At 41.1% G+C, this 17,781-nt stretch overlaps 1 protein-coding gene across 2 annotated transcripts in view; it reads right to left on the minus strand.

Moving 5' to 3' along the window:
• The window catches only part of ALDH1L2 (aldehyde dehydrogenase 1 family member L2), a 244,522-nt gene that overhangs the window by 212,617 nt on the left and 14,124 nt on the right, over window positions 1-17,781 (minus strand). For both annotated transcript variants that reach the window (XM_069229012.1, XM_069229011.1), the window contains one exon: window positions 1,832-1,976. In XM_069229012.1, the coding sequence (XP_069085113.1) occupies window positions 1,832-1,976 (145 nt within the window). The remainder of the gene's footprint in view (window positions 1-1,831; window positions 1,977-17,781) is intronic.

Here is a 17,781-nt window from a genome sequence, read left to right on the forward strand (position 1 = left end):
ACCCCACTGGAAATGTTTTGTATGAATTCCTTAATTCAGTTTTTGCACTTATAATCTTTTAACTAAATTAACTAAATTATCGCTTTTCATTCTTAACAACGAAACAGTGAACAACAGTTGAGCTGGAAGTTCATTAATCAGTACCACAAAAAAAAAAATGTAAACAATTTGTATATTGCCCATTTGCATACAATTGCATAGACATTTAAAAAGGGCTCTGACCGAGTAGAGGCAAGTGATATCCAGTCATGGATCAGTGCATGGGGGTGGAAAATGTGGTCTATGACGGTAGAGAATATTTATGTCAGAAACTGTGGGGTTTATGGGTAGCACATTCCTCAATGGAGCGAAGTGTAAGAGGTAACGCACCAGAGTAAGCAACCCAGAAAGAGACTTTGGTGCCCCACTAAAGAAATCCAAAATGGTGAAGGAATGGACTTATACTTAATTACTGTCCTCCCTTTCGACCCCCCTCCCCTAAGAACATCTTCCCACCTTTCCATATTGAATCTAGTGCATGTTGGACCCCAGGAAATGTTATATGACAAACTGATGTGATAAATTCATTGCTGCCATTTCACTATTTTTTGCATATTTCAAAATGAACATAGAAATGGATGAATTTCTGTCACTACTTTAAAAATCAGTCACAACGCAAAACTGCGAACCGTACTTACGGTGTGCCTTTCTTAAACAGAACATGCAAGACAGACACTCACACGGACACTCACAGGGACACAACATGACAATAAAACCATGTATTTGGTCAATCGCTGTCAGTTTAACAGCACTCCTCCACACCATCCCAATGCACATTTTAGAACCATTAAGTTAACGTTACCATAAACACAGCACACTTGCACAACATCACTTCACCTGATAGCTGTTTACCTGGCAAAACAGGATATCTAGAAAACAATCTGCATAGGCCAGGCAATGGAAACCGAGAAAAATGTCCTTCAGCACATCCATTCGTGTATATAGCACACTTATGTTAAAGTACCTTTAATAGGACCAACATTGGCTTCCACATTAAATAACATCAATCATTAGTAAAAAAAGATACTTAACAAACATCTACTATCAGTACGCAAGTAAACAACAACTAACCGAAGAAAAAATATCCCAGAGCTGTGCGAAAAGTGCACTTAGATTAAAAAGGTGCATACTAATGGCAAATAAAACGAATCAAATGTTGGTAACATAATATAAATGCTTTTTGTTACAAATGCTTAGAAGTATTCTAAGAATGAAAATTCCAAAGGGGAGTATTGCGTGGATTTACATATGCGTACGTGGGGAACCTGGTGCCAATCAATAATGCCTAGGTTAACGAACAGTGGTCCTATCAATAAACCTCATAACCTATAAAAAGGGCTGCAGTAAGAAAAGTATCAACATTTCTTTCTACATTAAATAATAACTGGACAAACCATTATCATGTTTTGTGTTACAACCTAAAGGCCTTTCACCTTATCTGGTCTTTTCACACTCAAAACTATATCTGATCAAGGTAGTAGTGCACCAGCACCCCAAACCACGTGCATTTGTTTTTAAGCACTTTAAAAATATTTTTAGTTTTTTCTGTTTTCTGTTACAATAGTAACTTTTTTTCTTAATGGTGGCTTCCAAAATGTTCACATTCTGGCAAAATGTGAAGCTTATTTGGTCTTTCTGTTTCCTTAGTGGTATGTCTGGCCAATATTTTATGAGGTATTTTGCAATTCCCAAGAAAGAAGACCATTTTCTTCTAATAACAGCATAACTGGTTCTGAAACAAGCACACAAGTGAGAAAATACGCTTTGCCTGTATTGAATATACGTAACTCACCCAATGGATCCGCTTTCCCATCCTTGTCTGGAACGGTGAACACCCCCACCACTTTGTGCCCTTCTTTTCGAAGGTTAGTGTACACTTCTTGTCCAAAAAGGCTCTGTCCGATAAGGGCTAGTCTTAGCTTGTTCTGATAGTAAATCTGTAAAAAAAATAAAACAATTACTTTATTTAGAGTCAGACCCAGACTCCATTCCTGATGTGTTTATTTTTTGTCACAAAAATAGGTACTTGTTTTATAATTCTCGCTTTTGCAAAAAAAGTAGGGTTTATCTGAACACTTTCAGCAACACTTTTCTCTCTGACAATACAAGACTTCGAAAAAATACATTTTTGACAACCCCTACTCCTCTATAGCATCCCTTTTCAATAGCAGATATTGGGCCAGATCTAAAAAGCCTTTTTACAGTTGCAAACGATGTGATTAGGCGCCTCAGACTGTAGGAATTGTTTTCAGAACTACTACTCCCGTTTTGGTATACAGACAACTTTTTCAGACTCCTAAAATTATGTGATTGCGATTAAATACTGATTTGGTATCAAGCAGGGGAATGTAGTAGGCGTCCCTTTCAAATATTGAATCAGTATGCTATGTGTCAATGTTTTGAGAGCGAAATCCAGTTGTGAAATATTGAAAAGATACCAAAAGCTCAAATGAGGTTGTAACACATTCACAAAAGGGAAAGGAACCCCTTTGTGAATTAAAAATGTTTATTGAAAAGTAGGCTTAAACTAACTCTAAAAATAAAAAAAACTTTTTTTAAATACAGCCGTTTACCCAAACGCTGCATTAAAGAAATCTGTTTTATGTATTTAAAAGCAATTATAGACATGGTGATCTGCTGATCTCAGTACACCAACATCCCTGTGGTGGCCCCCAATCGAAGTAATTCACACTTTGCGACCTACCTCATTAGTATTCTTGAAGTAGATCCAATTGATACCCACTGTGATTCGGATTAGTAAAAACCAGCCTATCAGTACAAAGGTCAATTGTTAAAAATCTTTCCTGGCTGCCCCACTACTGTTTTGCAATTTGTAACAAGTATTTTGCAATCAAATATTAGTACATTGTTCATTCCATTAGAAATTTCTAGTAATATATATAGAGCTTAGATTAAGATGAGCTACAAGTTAATGTTTAGTATTTTATTTTCACACTGAACAAGCAATATAGTTGTTATTCAGACTATGTTATTGAGATTCATGGGATGATCACACCAGTCAGATTGTGGGTACATACATACAACAACATACATACAAGGTATATACAGTAACACCATATAGTCCAGTTGTCTGACAGACTATTGAGGAAACAAATATTGTGTGGACAACAAAAATATTGAGAAGGTATGTGCAATGAGGTAATTATAGATTTAATATTCTTAACTCGACATATATGTACCTTGACAACATACATATATAGTCAAGGTAAATAGTCGTGGAGTTCGTACCTTCACAATGTTTTTGTCCTTGACATTCTTGACATGATATTTTCTCCACACTATATTTTTCACTGTTATTTTGTGAAAACACCTATAGCCTACTAGTTACTTAAAGCTGGATCAGTATCCTATAGATTCAAGAGCCTCGAGCAAGATACTGTGCATGTCAATGTCCACTGTGGAGGTTGGCCGCAGACAGACAATGCTTCTATGGCCCAATGGGATCTAAATTCAGATCTGCAGGTCCTTAGGGAAGTAACTAATGCTTTTTTTCATCTGATGTGTCAGAAAGCTGCCTGTTGCCATTTTCTTACCCACTAGAGATCTATTTGCCCAAAGCACAGCACACCAAGGGACACATAAAGAGCCATTTATCCACAACTGAACCATAATAGGAAAGCAGAATTTAAAGATGAATAATAATTTAATACTTAGAAACTTGCACAACAATACAGTTAATATGTTTGCAATGTTTCAATTTGGCAACGTATGTTTCTAGGTGAAACTGTGTCGAACTGTGTGCTGAAAAAGCAGACTCATTTTTTGGCACTGTGCTTCAACACAGGACCATAAAATTCCTGCTCTCACATAAGAGTACAGCCAGAGCTGTATGGAAAGTACCATAAATCAAACCAAGACAGACTACAGAGTGTTAAGTACAAGGGCAACCTGAAGGTGCACGTTAATCACTCTGAGAAGATCAGTGTTTTGTGGAGCAGCACCTCTGAAGGAAAAGAGAAATCTAAAGGCGTAAAAAGCTTTTGACAGAGTACAAAGTGGCAGGGATGCGGTCATGCTCTAGGCTGTCAGATTACTGGAAAAGTGTTATGTCAACACTGCCCAAGTGACCAGTAGGACTAACTTGTAACCCAGTAAACTGTTTTTGGACAATACGTCAAGATCCTGAAAAAGCTTGAGTGAAATGTGAACTAACTAATTCGTCAATATTAGTGGCTAAATGCCAGATATCTGGGTTTTGGAAATCACATCTGCTGCAAAACACAGAAGGTTGGAAAGCGGAAACAAGAAGGTGCGGGAAAGTTGAAACTGCAGTGATAAGGAAATTGTCTAGAAAGATTTGTGTGACAGACATGGCATATGCAGGGTATGCCCTCTTGATATATTTTCCTAGCGGGGATCTTCTACACACAATGAAATGTGCCTGATGACTGGACCTCTGTGCATTAGTCTTGCGCTGAGGTTGTAATCAACTCTAGGTTTCAGTTTACTAAAAGAATAATTCACGGGTCTGTAGGCTTGAAAGTTTTGAAAGTTATGTCAGGATGACAATCTATAACACTTGAAATTATCTCAAACTGCTGAGCCATAGCTAGAATGCTACATAGGATAATTGACTGTATTGTGTTCCCAATCAATCAAGAACTGAAACCTTTTTGTTTTTTATTGTTAAGAACAATATATTTTATTAATATGTCTATATGTTGAAATGTACTTTTACTTCATCTCACTGTTGAACAGAGATACCTGCAATAAGAATAAAAGATATATTTGGAATGCCAATAATGATATTTTGAAAAAAGGAAAAGTGATGGGGAGCCTTTAGGAAAATGAGTGGAGCAATAGGTTGAATAATTCTTTTAAATACCTCTTATATAGGCACTTTCTCTATGTAACAGGGTTTAACCACAGATATGGCTAATTCTAGGCCTAGAGGAACAGCAAGAAAAAGAGATGTCTTGGAAAATGCATTATTCTTCACAACTTCTGCCTCGGCTTAAAACTGCATTACAATAGACATGAATACTGATATGCACATGGCACAAAGACACTATGACACTATTTAATGTATGCTGATGCTGCTCTTCAGTGGTTGGCTTAAATGAGAAAAGGGCTTACTGTCAAGGGGATTTCCTCTTCTTCCTACCAACTCACACTTCCTGACTCATCGACAAGCCAGGTGATACTTGGTGGGAGGGCTCCCTCCCACTCTCCACATTCGCACCTGCCAGGAGAAGGTTTCTATGACATTGCAACTTCAGACATTTCTTGTTGACTCCCGGTTGACCAACCCGGTTTTGGCTGAAGGGTTTCTTTTACCCTACTTATGTGACAGCATCCATGGTAGGATGGAGCCCCTTAGGCACTGTTGCTCCAGGCAACTGTGGATGGCTCTAACCTGCAGCAGCAGCCAGGTACTGGTGCTTTCCCCCTCTCCCTTCTCCACCCATGGACAGAGGAGTAAACCATGGGGACATTGTCTCTCCAGACTGCTTGCAAGGTTCAGGACAGAAGCAAGAGTATTAACCAGAGGTTCATTCATTTTTTAATTAAGCCCTCTATAGGCTTTGGAGAGCCTGCAGAAAGGCATGCGGACTGCTGCCAGCATCACTACTGATCTGTGTAAAAGGGAAGAGTTGGCCAATCCATCACATGGTTGTCACCTTTAAAGCATCCACCAAGTAGATGTAGTTGATCTGGACTCAATATAAAACGTGTTGAGCCACAACAGAGAGGTGTTGACAAGGCATTGACTAGGAACAGGACTCTGCATGTTATTGTTCTGTATGAGAGCTAAAAAGAAATCTAGGATTTGGAGAATCACTATTGTCACTTGCAAAGGAAGAAAAGGAAGAGCAACTGCCTGATGTGAACAGGAGCAGATGCCTTACCTAGAGGACAAAACCACACGATCCATAGGACTCATCACTTAGTGGACCACATCTTGAGAAAGATAGCCTTCCATGAAGGCCCTATTCACAAAGATAAACATGTAAGTGAGTAAAGCTACATGAGTAAATTTATCCTATACTTTGGAGTAAATGTATTACTTTTGGCTAGCCACGATTTACAAGTGTAAAATAACTACTAGGTGTAAATTTATGTGTCTCCACACCATGAAATCAGGAGGTGGGACCAAATTTATGAGATTCTATTTTGTGCCCCCTACCTCCATTATTTTTTAGGGGAAGGTGTTGAAAGTGCCAGTGGTTAGAAATGTATGGTGCTGGAATTACTCCAGGTCTGAGGTGGAGTAAATTTAGAACTGTTCTGGGTGCTTTTTGGCAGTAGTAACTTTAGAAGTGCAGTTTGTGAACTGGAATAGGCTTACAATTTTTTGGGAGGGTGCATGTCCCTCTGCAACCTCCTTTTTACCCCTCTCTTAACTTCTCCTTAATTTTCCCATTTAGTAGTAGGTTTTCTCCATTTCCTAGCCATTCCCCCATCTCGCCCACATTTATTACTAAAACATAGGCACACATGTGAAGATATCTCCTCACAGAAAAGAAAGGAGATGCCAAGGTAATACTACTAAAAGTACTACAAAATGCAGTTTGAGAATAGGCCCCAATGTGTTTGGTATCTCAACCCAGCTGCCTACAAACATGAGGGAAGATAACTATAACTAGACAATTTCAAAGGTTTTTTTTCTAGTTTTTATATCTCAACCAAAATGTCCCTTAATATATATTATATGACTGCAATCTTTATTTGGTTTTTGAATTACGTACATCAGGTTTGTGAGCCTTGTTTGGTTAGGGCTGTGGTTCAAAAATGGTTTTGACTAACACATTATCAGTCCAATTCAACAAACTGAGACCAAGAGTTAAAACATTTCTTCTGCCTTGAGACCCTCAGGGGTGAGTAGCCGCGCTGTACAAAAATTGATTTACTGATTCCATTTTACATGTTTTTCATTGTGAATGAGGGCCTTTCACAGCCTTCTCAGGTTTTCACACAAAGCCCCTGGGACTTGCCTTGGCCTATGTGGGCTATCCAAAAGGTTTTTGAAGTGTGTCATTCATGAAAAGTAGGATTGGACTGTGCACCGCATTATGATCCTTCTCATCCAATCCTATTGGATATATCTTATCTTATATATTATCTGAACTCCCAATGTCATTTAGGAACAAGAGATCTTCTGTGTCAATTTAAAAAAATATTCTCTGAACCAAAATTCTTCAACAGGTACATGGATTGACCACTTCTTTTTAAATCTTAAATACCTTTAAAAGTACTTCAAATAATTACACAGCACTACAAAAAAGATCTATTTTGGCATGATCTCTATCTTTATGTCAAGTTTGGATGATACATCCATTATGGTTTTGGTTATAGTCTGTGGCTTAAATGAATGTTTCCCTAATAGACATTGAATCCCTTAACCTGTCTCTGACAAATGTGAAATGAAAAATCTGATTTAGTAGAATGTTACTGTTTGGTGCACATTAATTTAATAGTTTAGTGATAATAAGCAACACAAAAATATTTTCTCTATGACTTAACCATAGCTCATTTTTATAAGTTGTCTTTATTTATTAAAGACTTGAAACATTTTGGATTAATTGGCCCTTACATGTCTGCTCTTTCTCTAGCTGCTTGTGTGGGTATCTTCATTACGAGATTCTTGATGTGGAGGTATTTAAATTGGCAAAACAACATTAATCTCCCGATTTTAGACAAACTCACTTAGAAGGTGCCACTCACGTTTTGGGGAATAACATGCAGATTTTGGTTTCTTTTAATTCATTTATGCCCCCATTGGACCTCCCTAGATCATAAATGGGTTATAATGCTTTTAATTGGATCTAGACATTTTTAACTCCTCAATCCTCATTCCCGCCTAGGTCAGTTTATTGCCATGGGACAAGGGATACAGAATCAGAGTAATTATCTTGAAGTAGTCAGTGATGTTGCAACCATAGCCTGTCTAGTCAATGAAAAGTGCATGCATAAAATAAAGAGACCTGCAAGCTATATTCCTCTACAACATCATCAGTGGCTCACCCTGGGTCACAAAGTGAACTATTTCATGACTGTTAAGATTAAATTCATGTAGATAGGTTGTCTTCAAGTCTCTAGGGTATCCACCAACACACAGCAAAGCCTCCTCTGGACAAATCATAAATCAACTGACTCATGGTTGCCCAGGTCACGCAGCATTCCAAGTGATGTAAAAATGCCTAAAGTGCCAGTGCAGTATAAGCTACAACATATCTTCCCACCCAATAATTTAACAAATAAGAAACAAAAAAGAAAAAAGAATAAGAACAATTGAACTAGAGAAGCCTTATGCAAAACAGAAAACCAGAGAGAACACAATAAAAATACAATGCAAACAAATTTAAACAAACTTTGTTGAGCTAAAACATAAATCTACCATATTAACCCCTTAGCTGCTGGGCCTTTTCCCCCCCAGTGCTGAGCCCTTTTTTGGCTATTTGGGGTAGTTCGCGCTTAGGGCTTCATAACTTTTTGTCCACATAAGCTAACCACGCCAAATTTGCGTCCTTTTTTTCCAACATCCTAGGGATTCTAATGGTACCCAGAGTTTGTGGTTTCCCCTGGAGGAGACCAAGAAAATAGGCAAAATACAGTGAAAATTTTGTTTTTTCAAAAAAAATGGGAAAAAGGGCTGCCGAAGAAGGCTTGTGGTTTTTTCCCTGAAAATGCCATCAACAAAGGGTTTCTGGTGCTGAAATCACTATCTTCCCACCTTTCAGGAACGGGCAGACTTGAATCAGAAAACCACATTTTTCAACACAAATTTGGCATTTTACTGGGACATACCCCATTTTTACTATATTTGGTGCTTTCAGCCTCCTTCCAGTTAGTGACAGGAATGGGTGTGAAACCAATGCTGGATGCCGGAATGCTAAACATTTCTGAAAACTAGACAAAATTCTGAATTCAGCAAGGGGTCATTTGTGTAGATCCTACAAGGTTTTCCTACAGAAAATAACAGCTGAAATAAAAAAATATTGAAATTGAGCTGAAAACAACAGCCATTTTTCTTTATGTTTTACTCTGTAACTTTTTCCTGCGATGTCAGATTTCTGAAAGCAATATACCGTTTTGTCTGCTGGACTCTTCTGGTTGCGGGGATATAAAGGGCTTGTAGGTTCATCAAGAACCCTAGGTACCCAGAGCCAATAAATGAGCTGCACCCTGCAGTTGGTTTTCATTCTATACTGGGTATACAGCAATTCATTTGCTGAAATATGAAGAGTGAAAAAGAGGTATCAAGAAAACCTTTGCATTTCCAAAATGGGATCAAGATAAGGTTTTGAGGAGCAGTGGTTATTTGCACATCGCTGAATCCCGAGGTGCCCATACTAGCATGTGAATTGCAGCTGTGCTGCGATCGGGGGGCCAGGAAACCTGAAAGTGTTTCCTGGCCCCCGATCGCAGCACAGGGAGCCAGGAAACACTTTCAGGAAGGCCTCGTAAGAAAGGGGAGACTCTCCCCTTTCTTACGAGGCCTTCCCGAACGTGGGAAAGGCCGTTTTCCTCATTAAAGCAGGAAGCGGCCGCAAGGCTGCTTCCTGCTTTGATGGGGAAAACACCTTTGAAACGTCAGCGTGCCTCGCGGCGCGCTGACGTCACAAAGGGGCGGGTGGGGGGCGGGGGGAGACACAGAAGCTTCCGTGTCTCCCGGGGGAAGTTTTAAAAAAAAAAAAAAATCCTCGGGTGCGACGCACCCGAGGATTTATTAATACCCTTCCTGGTGTCGGCTACTGGTCGTGACCCGCACCAGGGAGGGTGTGTGGGCGTCGGCCGCACCGAAAAGGTTAAAATACTGTAATGAGGATCAAAACAAAACATAACACATCAAAGAATAATCCTGAAAATAATCTACATTTTAAAGGTAAAATAGTTTCCTCCAAGCAACAAGAAATTGCATAAACCTTTAAGTAAGACGATACTCCCCAAGATCGTTTTCTCTCCTGTGGACTAAATATATTTCTAGGCTCTCTCCTTCCTTCCTATGATCAACAAACATTCTCAACTTGGTTCCATTGTCCATTGGAAGCCAAAACTATGGGAGCCACCCACTCTGAGGCTTCAAGCTCCTCAATCACACCCATGCACAACTATTTATCCAACTCATCTTGCAGTGGTTTCAACATGAGATTATGCACTCTTCTCACTTTAGGCACCACAGGTTTGGCATTTGCTTTTAAAACATTCCTGTACCTATAGCCTTTCAAAAACCTTTTTAAACAATTCCTGAAACTCCTCCACAATGTATCATCACTGACATGCAACACCAAAAGTGTTTGATCAGGAGAATTGGGGTTCCAAGTAATACCAAGATCCCTTTTGTAGCGCCAACCTAAACAATTGCCCCTCTTTAAGCGACATAAACTCTTCCTTTGAAATTGATGGCCATAACATTATATCAAAACAGGTATATCTTTTGTCCCTCCAGAGTTTTTTGGATTAATATCAGGCAGCAGCAAAGTGATGGTCTCCTCTTCAAAAATCTACTGTCAGTTTTTAATCACCTATCGGAGTGAATGGGGATCCAGTATCAGCCAGAAGTGTTACCATTGTTCTTCCTGTCACAATATCTCATTTGGGCATGGTAACCCTAACTCCATCAAAAATATAATCTACTTGTTTAACTCTACACCCTGAAGCAGTTACTTGTAAAATTCATGTTGTCTCAATTCAGGAGTAGCAACAATACTATTTACTCTAGTATTTTTACAAACACTGGCAAAATGACCTTATTTGCCACAAATCCTACAATTAGTATTACAAGCGTAACAGTTTAGGTTGTTTGACTGGTGATTGGGACTGCCACACTTGTAACATTTAAATTTTGAGTCTTTCTCTACCTCCAAATTCACTTTAGATTTCTCTACCGTTCGTTTTTGTATTAACCTTTGATTCATATCAAGGTGTTTAAAGTCATTTTCAAAGCCAGCTACTTTGGAAACAGCAGGAGACGAAATGTCATGCATCTCCTTAACTCAGCATGACATATGCTCCATTCCTTCTTTAATGTCAATGGCTTCTTCCAATGAGGAACCTTAGCCAATAATTTCTCCTGCATTCTGGGATCATTGGCACGTCACATCAATTGATCTCTGATAAGAGAGTCAGTCAAATCAGAGAATTCACAACCCTGGGTACGAGTTTTTAACAATGCTATATAAGTTCCCACCTTTTCTTCCTTGGCTTGCACTCTCATTAAAAAATCTGTGTCTTTCCATGACCATGGTTCAAAGTGTTTTTCTAACACAAAGATCGACATTTCAAAAAGATCTCTGGGTTCTCCTGCACTGATGTTAATGACACTCCTTGTTTCCTGGCGGGAGAAAACTTCTCTCACCCTCTGGCTATTAAATAAGAGTGAAATAAACATTTCTATTTTCTCCAGGGTAGCAAGGGCTCTCCTCACTAGGTCAGAAACTGCGGTGGTTGAGACATGCTGGCAGGGCCTGTAAATTAAATGCTACTAGTGGGCCTGTGCACTGATCGTGCCACCCACATGAGTAGCCCTTCAAACATCTCAGGCCTGCCATTGCAGAGTCTGTGTGTGTGCAGTTCTAAACTGCCATTTCTACCTGGCAAGTGTGCCCACTTGCCAGGTCCGGACCTTCCTTTTTATTTCATGTAAGTCAGCCCTAAGGTAGGCCCAAGTTAGACACAAGGGCAAGGTGCAGTGTATTTAAAAATTTGGACATGTATCTTTAAGTTTAACATGTCCAGGTAGTGAAACACTAATAAGTCTGTTTTTCACTGCTGCAAGACCTATCTCTTCCATAGGTTAACATGGGGATTGCCTTAAAATACCCTTTAGGTGCAATTGCCATTGAGCGCAGATAAAAACTTGGAGAAAGGTGTCTCTGGACTCACAATTTAAAAACACATCTTTTAGTAAAGTTTGTTTTTAAATTGCAGGTCTGAAAATGCCACTTTTAGAAAGTTGGCATTTTCTTTCTTTAACCATCCTGCGCCTCTGCCAATCCTTAAATATGCATCTGAGGTAGATGACAATTGGGCTTTGTGCATTCCCTCTAGACAGTCACACACAAAGGGAGCTTGGGTGTGACATTTGCATCCTGATGGCCCATTACCAGACTGATGGGTTTTCCTGTGCAAGATCGGAGGGAGTAGCTGGCACCTACACCTGAATAGGGCTGTGCCTCTATTCACACAAGGGGCTGCACACCCCCCTGTAGAATGTCTGGAGCCAGGGAAGGAAAGACAGAGACCTTGTGATCTTCAAAGGCCTCTTTAAAATATCCCCCACTTCAAAGGCAAATTTGGGTATAAGTACTGGACCCCAAGCCCCACCAAATCAGTTCACTTTGGGGTACTGAGGAGACTCTACCGAGGATGAGGAGCCATGCTGCTAGGAGGGAATGTCCCTTTGCTATTTGCCTGGCTGTGTTGTCCTGCTGATTACAGCTCTGCCAGGAAGGACTGCCACTTTGCAACCTGCTCATTGTGTTGGCCTGCTGCCTCTGGTAGTGACAAGGACTGAAACCTACTCTTCAACCATTAAACCTCCATTACCTCCAAGGGTTTGATGGCTTGCCTCCTGTGATCGAAGTCTCAGGGCCATCAAAGACTTTGAATCCTCATTTGTGACTCTCTGCCGCAGGAGCCGTTCTATAAACACCAGCACATCCCTAGCACATCTCCCTGCACAAAGAAGGACTTTGCCGCAAGGATTGAGTGCTACACTCTCACCGAAGCCAGCACTCACTCTCTAAATTGCAACCAAGATCAGCGACACACCCTCATTCAAATCACCGCCTTCGGCCTGGGCCAACACCACAGGACTGAGAGAAACCTCCCAGCGTGTCCCCAGCATTGCCATAACAACCAGGCTTCCCCCATGATGATGCATCAGCTGAGGCCACACTGCTCGCCGTAGAGGGGTCTGAACTCGCCAAACCTGCTTCGTCCACCAAGAATAACCTCGTATGGCCTAACGCTGCACCACTTGCATTAGGAAGACCGCTACTACACTGAGAGGTACTATGTTCAGGGACAGGACATCCAAGGTCCTCTGTGTTCATCCTGTGCGGCATGGTGGCTAAGTAACTTTTCTCTGTTGGTCTAGAGGGACCTTGGGCTCATTTGGCTGCGACTACCGCGCACCTACCAGTCGATCTCTCAGTGGGGATCCCTGTCAATCACCCCTGCCTAAGTGAGACTGCAACACCTCAAAAGTGCGAGTGCTTTTCTAGTCCTCGCAGGAATGCATTTCTTCAGCATTGTGAGATTAGATGCATACTTGAAAGCGCTATAACTTGCAAAGTATTGACTGGATTTTTATCGTTTTGGTCTCGTTTTTATCAGATAGATATTTTCTATTTTTCTAAACTAGTGCAGAGTATTTTGTGGTGTCTTCCACTGTGTTACCGAACTTAAATGTTGCACAAATACTTTCCACATTGTCTCTTAAGTTAAACGTGACTTCTCTGTGCCTAGCTACCAGCGGGTGAGCACAGATTAATTTAGAAAGTCTACCTGACTTACCCTGACTAGGATTGTGGTCCCTAATTGAACAGGGTGCATAACTTTGTAAACTAGAGACCCAATTTCTAACAGCTGTGCTGTATAATAATAGTCAAATATTTCCTAAAATTCAGTTCAAACCTTACCCCAGGCAGTAAATCCACTTTAACACAGAGTTACATGCACATAAGCACATGGAATCAAACTACATCCAACTGAAACATATTCCCTGTGCGTCGCCACACATCCACATCAGTGTTATTCACTGTTCCGACAGCGCACAGTGCGGCTGAGTGTGACCTTTGGATTCTAGCACAGTGGCATGGTTACACAATCACATGGTTACACGGTCACATGATTATCACCTGCACGATCCACAACAATGATGGCGCACACACACCCAGGGCTCATGTGGCTGAAGATTCCAAGGGGGTTCACGTTGCTCTGATGGTCCAGTGCACCAGGGGTAAGCTCACTTTAATTTCCTTGAATAAAAAAGTACCTTTTTAATCCCTATGCCCGGTGTACACACTGACCGCCTGTGTTCAGGTGTCTTTAGGTTCCCAACACACAAGAAGAGATAACTTTGATTAACAATCAATATGCACATGAAATGCTAAAAAAGACAAAAATGCATGCTGGGTTTACAAGAAATGAGTGGATGCAGCAGCTCGTCGTCAATGTTACGATTAATTTCACATATGTTGTCTTCAAGTCTTTATTACATCCAGCAACACACAGCACAGCCTCCTTTGGCCGAGTCATAAATGAACTGACTCAAGGATGCACGTCCCCCCAACTGTTACGACTCGGTCGTCCCATTTCCAGGGGGCGCTGTAAGGGGACTGTCAGAAGCCTGGGAAGCACCTTGAACACCTATCTAGAGTCCCTTGCTGACTCCTGTTTGTTTCTCTTTTCTCTATGGTACACTTGTGTAGGACTACATTTGCTTCTTGGGACTGCAAATCCCATAATGCACAGTTTGGTAGTCAGGAAAACCCGGATTCTGTTTCCCATTGTTTTCAATGGGAGAAGTCCAGTTGCTCCTTTTCACTGGATCCTCTCCTCCAGGACTTGCAAGTGTCCGAAACCACACACACCTGAAACCTCTCCTGTGCAGCCCAGTTTGGAACTGCTTATAAGCAGCCATTTCCTCAAGCTCCCCGTCGTGCATCGGACTTCAATTCCTTTGTGTTACAGACCCCTTGTCGGATGGTGTTCCAGTTTTGTTCCTGTTCTGTTCCAGCCTGATCCTGTTTCTCTGCCCTGCTCCTGATTGTTCCAGCCAGAGTCTGCTCCCTGCTTCTTAGCCTTGTACCTGTTTGTTTCTTCCAAAGCCTGCTCCCTGTTTCTCTGCCCTGCTCCTGCCTTGTTTCAGCCTGAACCTTCTCTCTGTTTCCCAGTCCTGTTCACTGCTCATTTCCTACTCCCTGTATTCCAGTCCTGTCCTTGCCTGTTCCAGCCAGAGCCTGTTCTCAGTTTCCCAGTCCTGTCTGTCTGTCCCAGACAGAAGTTTGCGCCCTGTTTTCAAGTCCTAGACCCGCCTTTGCTTCAGCCTGAGCCTGTTCCTAGTTCTTTCCTCTGCCTCTTTGTTGGTTCCATTCTGTTTCTGTTTCTTCTTGGTTCTTTGTGTCTGGTAAGTGTTCTATCAGTCTTCACCAGTGTATACGTGTCCTCCTGTGTACTGGGGTTGGCTCCTGGTTTCCAGGAGGCAATTCCAGCCCCCATCCTTGTCCAGTGTTATACGTTGTATTTCGTGCCTAACAGTGACAGTGTGCTATTGCTGTTTTCTCAGGAATCGCCACTGTGTTTCCAGCTGGACCCACAAGAGCGTGTCCTGTGTATGTAAGTACTATCCTTGTTTGTGCTCTAGGGTCCAGAGACAGAATCACTTCTGCTGCCTCCTTTCTATGGGGCTGGCAGGGTGACTATCTGTAAGAGCAAACTGCACAGAGGCATTGAGATTCCCTGTCACTGTGGGAGGTTCTGCGCCTTACTCTGTGTACAACCCCAGCGTGTTTGTCCACTGGTAATCTGTTTCCTGTTTGTTCGCACAAGGGTTGCTCTGCTTTTATTTTCCTGTTTCCTGTGCCTATCCATAGCTGTCCTTTCCGTGTATGCCTTTAGCTGCTCCTCTGCCCCAGTCTACTACCTCTTTAGGATATTCGGTGACCTCAAGGGGTGTCCCAACCAAAGTCCTGATCAGACCCGCCCGAAACCGTGACAGAATGCACGACCCAAACATTTCAAGCTCCCCTGGCAGTAAAGGCACACACAAACCTAAAATGCTTTCCTATCATGTTAAGACACCCCTTTCTAAACCTAGACTTTGTCAGAAGACCTCTAAAAAAGGCCTTAGTTTAAAGGATAGACTTGTTAAAGAAAATCAAAGATTGCAAATGCAGTACTACATTGCGTGGCTTGCTGATTCCTCAATGTTCAGCTATTATAATATATGTGATTATGACCCCCAATCCCTGTCTGTAGAAGAATTACAAAGTAATAATGAGTTTTTGGAGGTTCTATTACCTCAAACAGGGGAGAATGTTCCTAACAGTGAAAGTGCTTTTGCTACTTCTGCACAAGACATTTACTCTCAAGAAAAGACGGTTAATTCCTTGCCTCATGCTAGTGCATCCCAAGTTCACCTCCAGGACTCTGCCAAAACAAAGAACCCTGACACTGTTCACGAAGCCACACTAGGGATTCCCTTGTTTTCTGTTGAGTGCTTCAGCCCATCTAGGCCAGTTTCTCAGAATTCAAAGTGTTGTGCTGACTCTTGTAAAGCTCTACCAGTCACTCAGTGCTTTCAAGTCAGCAGGATAGAACCTGTGTCAAATGGATCAGTGAAGACTGTGGGATTCCTTAGTTCCACTCAAAAGGCTTGTGCTCTTCTCAAACCGGATGATAATACACCAGTCTCAATCCCTAAAAGCTCTGCTAAACCCTTTTCTATTCTGAGTGGGTTTGATAACAATATGGACATACACACACTAAAAGAGCAGTTTTGGCAGATTAAAAGGCAGATATCAGACTTCTATGATGAATATGTTATAACATACACTAGAAATCTTGCCCGTGGGCTCTTTTCATCAATGCATATTTCACTGTTGCCAGAACCAGACATTCTGTTTATCTGTAAGGTAGAGGAAGTAACAGAGCAGCTGATGGAAACTACTGCAAGGCAATTTGAAAACTTGAAAAAAGAAAATGATCACCAGCTTTGGCTTAAAGAACAGTATGCTACCTCATGTGCCTCTCCAAAGACTGCTATAAAGCAGATTTTCCCTGCTATGAATGAATGTCAAAAGACTGCTCCAGTTATAAATATATCAGCCTCTTCTTCAGACTCTCTCTCAGCTTGTAGTTTTCCAGAGAATATCCCTGTGCAGTTGACTGAATCTCTGACATCTCTGAGAGATTTGACACCTCTTGATTCAAAGGATGGATCAGAGTCTTCAGAAGGAAGTGTCTCAGCCCCTCTATCAGAACAAATAAAGCCAAAGGAAGAAGAGAGTTCTGATGCAGACTCCAATAGCTGCACCTTAAGAAACCAAGATATGACTTTTCTGGAGATTAATGGCAAGTTGTGCAACAGTGTTGAAGAATCTGAATCTAGTGATGACAGTGGTTCCTGCCTTGCAGTGAACAAACATGCAGATAGTGCTGTTCAAATGGCGCACACACCAGAATTTTCAGATTGTGGGGATACTCCTGACCTTTCAAACAATATCATAGAATTTTCAGATAATGAAGAGACAGTTCATGTTTCAAGTGAACTAATGGATTTTTCTGACCATGACGAAATACCCGCAATTACTAAGAATGTAATGGACTTCTCAGAAAGTTTAAAAATCTCTTCTGTGTCAAAGCAAACCATGGAGAATTCAGACAAGGAAGAAAGCCAGCAATCTGAAACTAAACAGCCTGTCATAAGAAATGAGAGCCTTCTCCTAGAACTGGACACAGTTGCAACCTCAACCACTGATCCTGACCTGCTGATCCCTGTCAATGTGTATCCTGTTTCCAGCTCCACAATTAGTGAAGAACAGATCTCTGAGCTACCGGTATCTGATCTTGATGTAAAATCAGCCACACCAACGTCACCTGCTGTGTCCCTGAAACTAAAGACTCCTGAAAACCAGCAATCTGAAACCGAAGCTCAAGTGCTGAAAGATATAATATTTCCCACTAAAACTAAAGACTTGAATTTGAATCTTGTATTCGAAGATCTGATAAGTACTGTTCTTAGTGTTTTATTGCAAGAAACCATCATCAATT

This window comes from Pleurodeles waltl, chromosome 4_1, assembly GCF_031143425.1.
Source record: "Pleurodeles waltl isolate 20211129_DDA chromosome 4_1, aPleWal1.hap1.20221129, whole genome shotgun sequence".
Lineage (NCBI taxonomy): Eukaryota > Metazoa > Chordata > Amphibia > Caudata > Salamandridae > Pleurodeles > Pleurodeles waltl.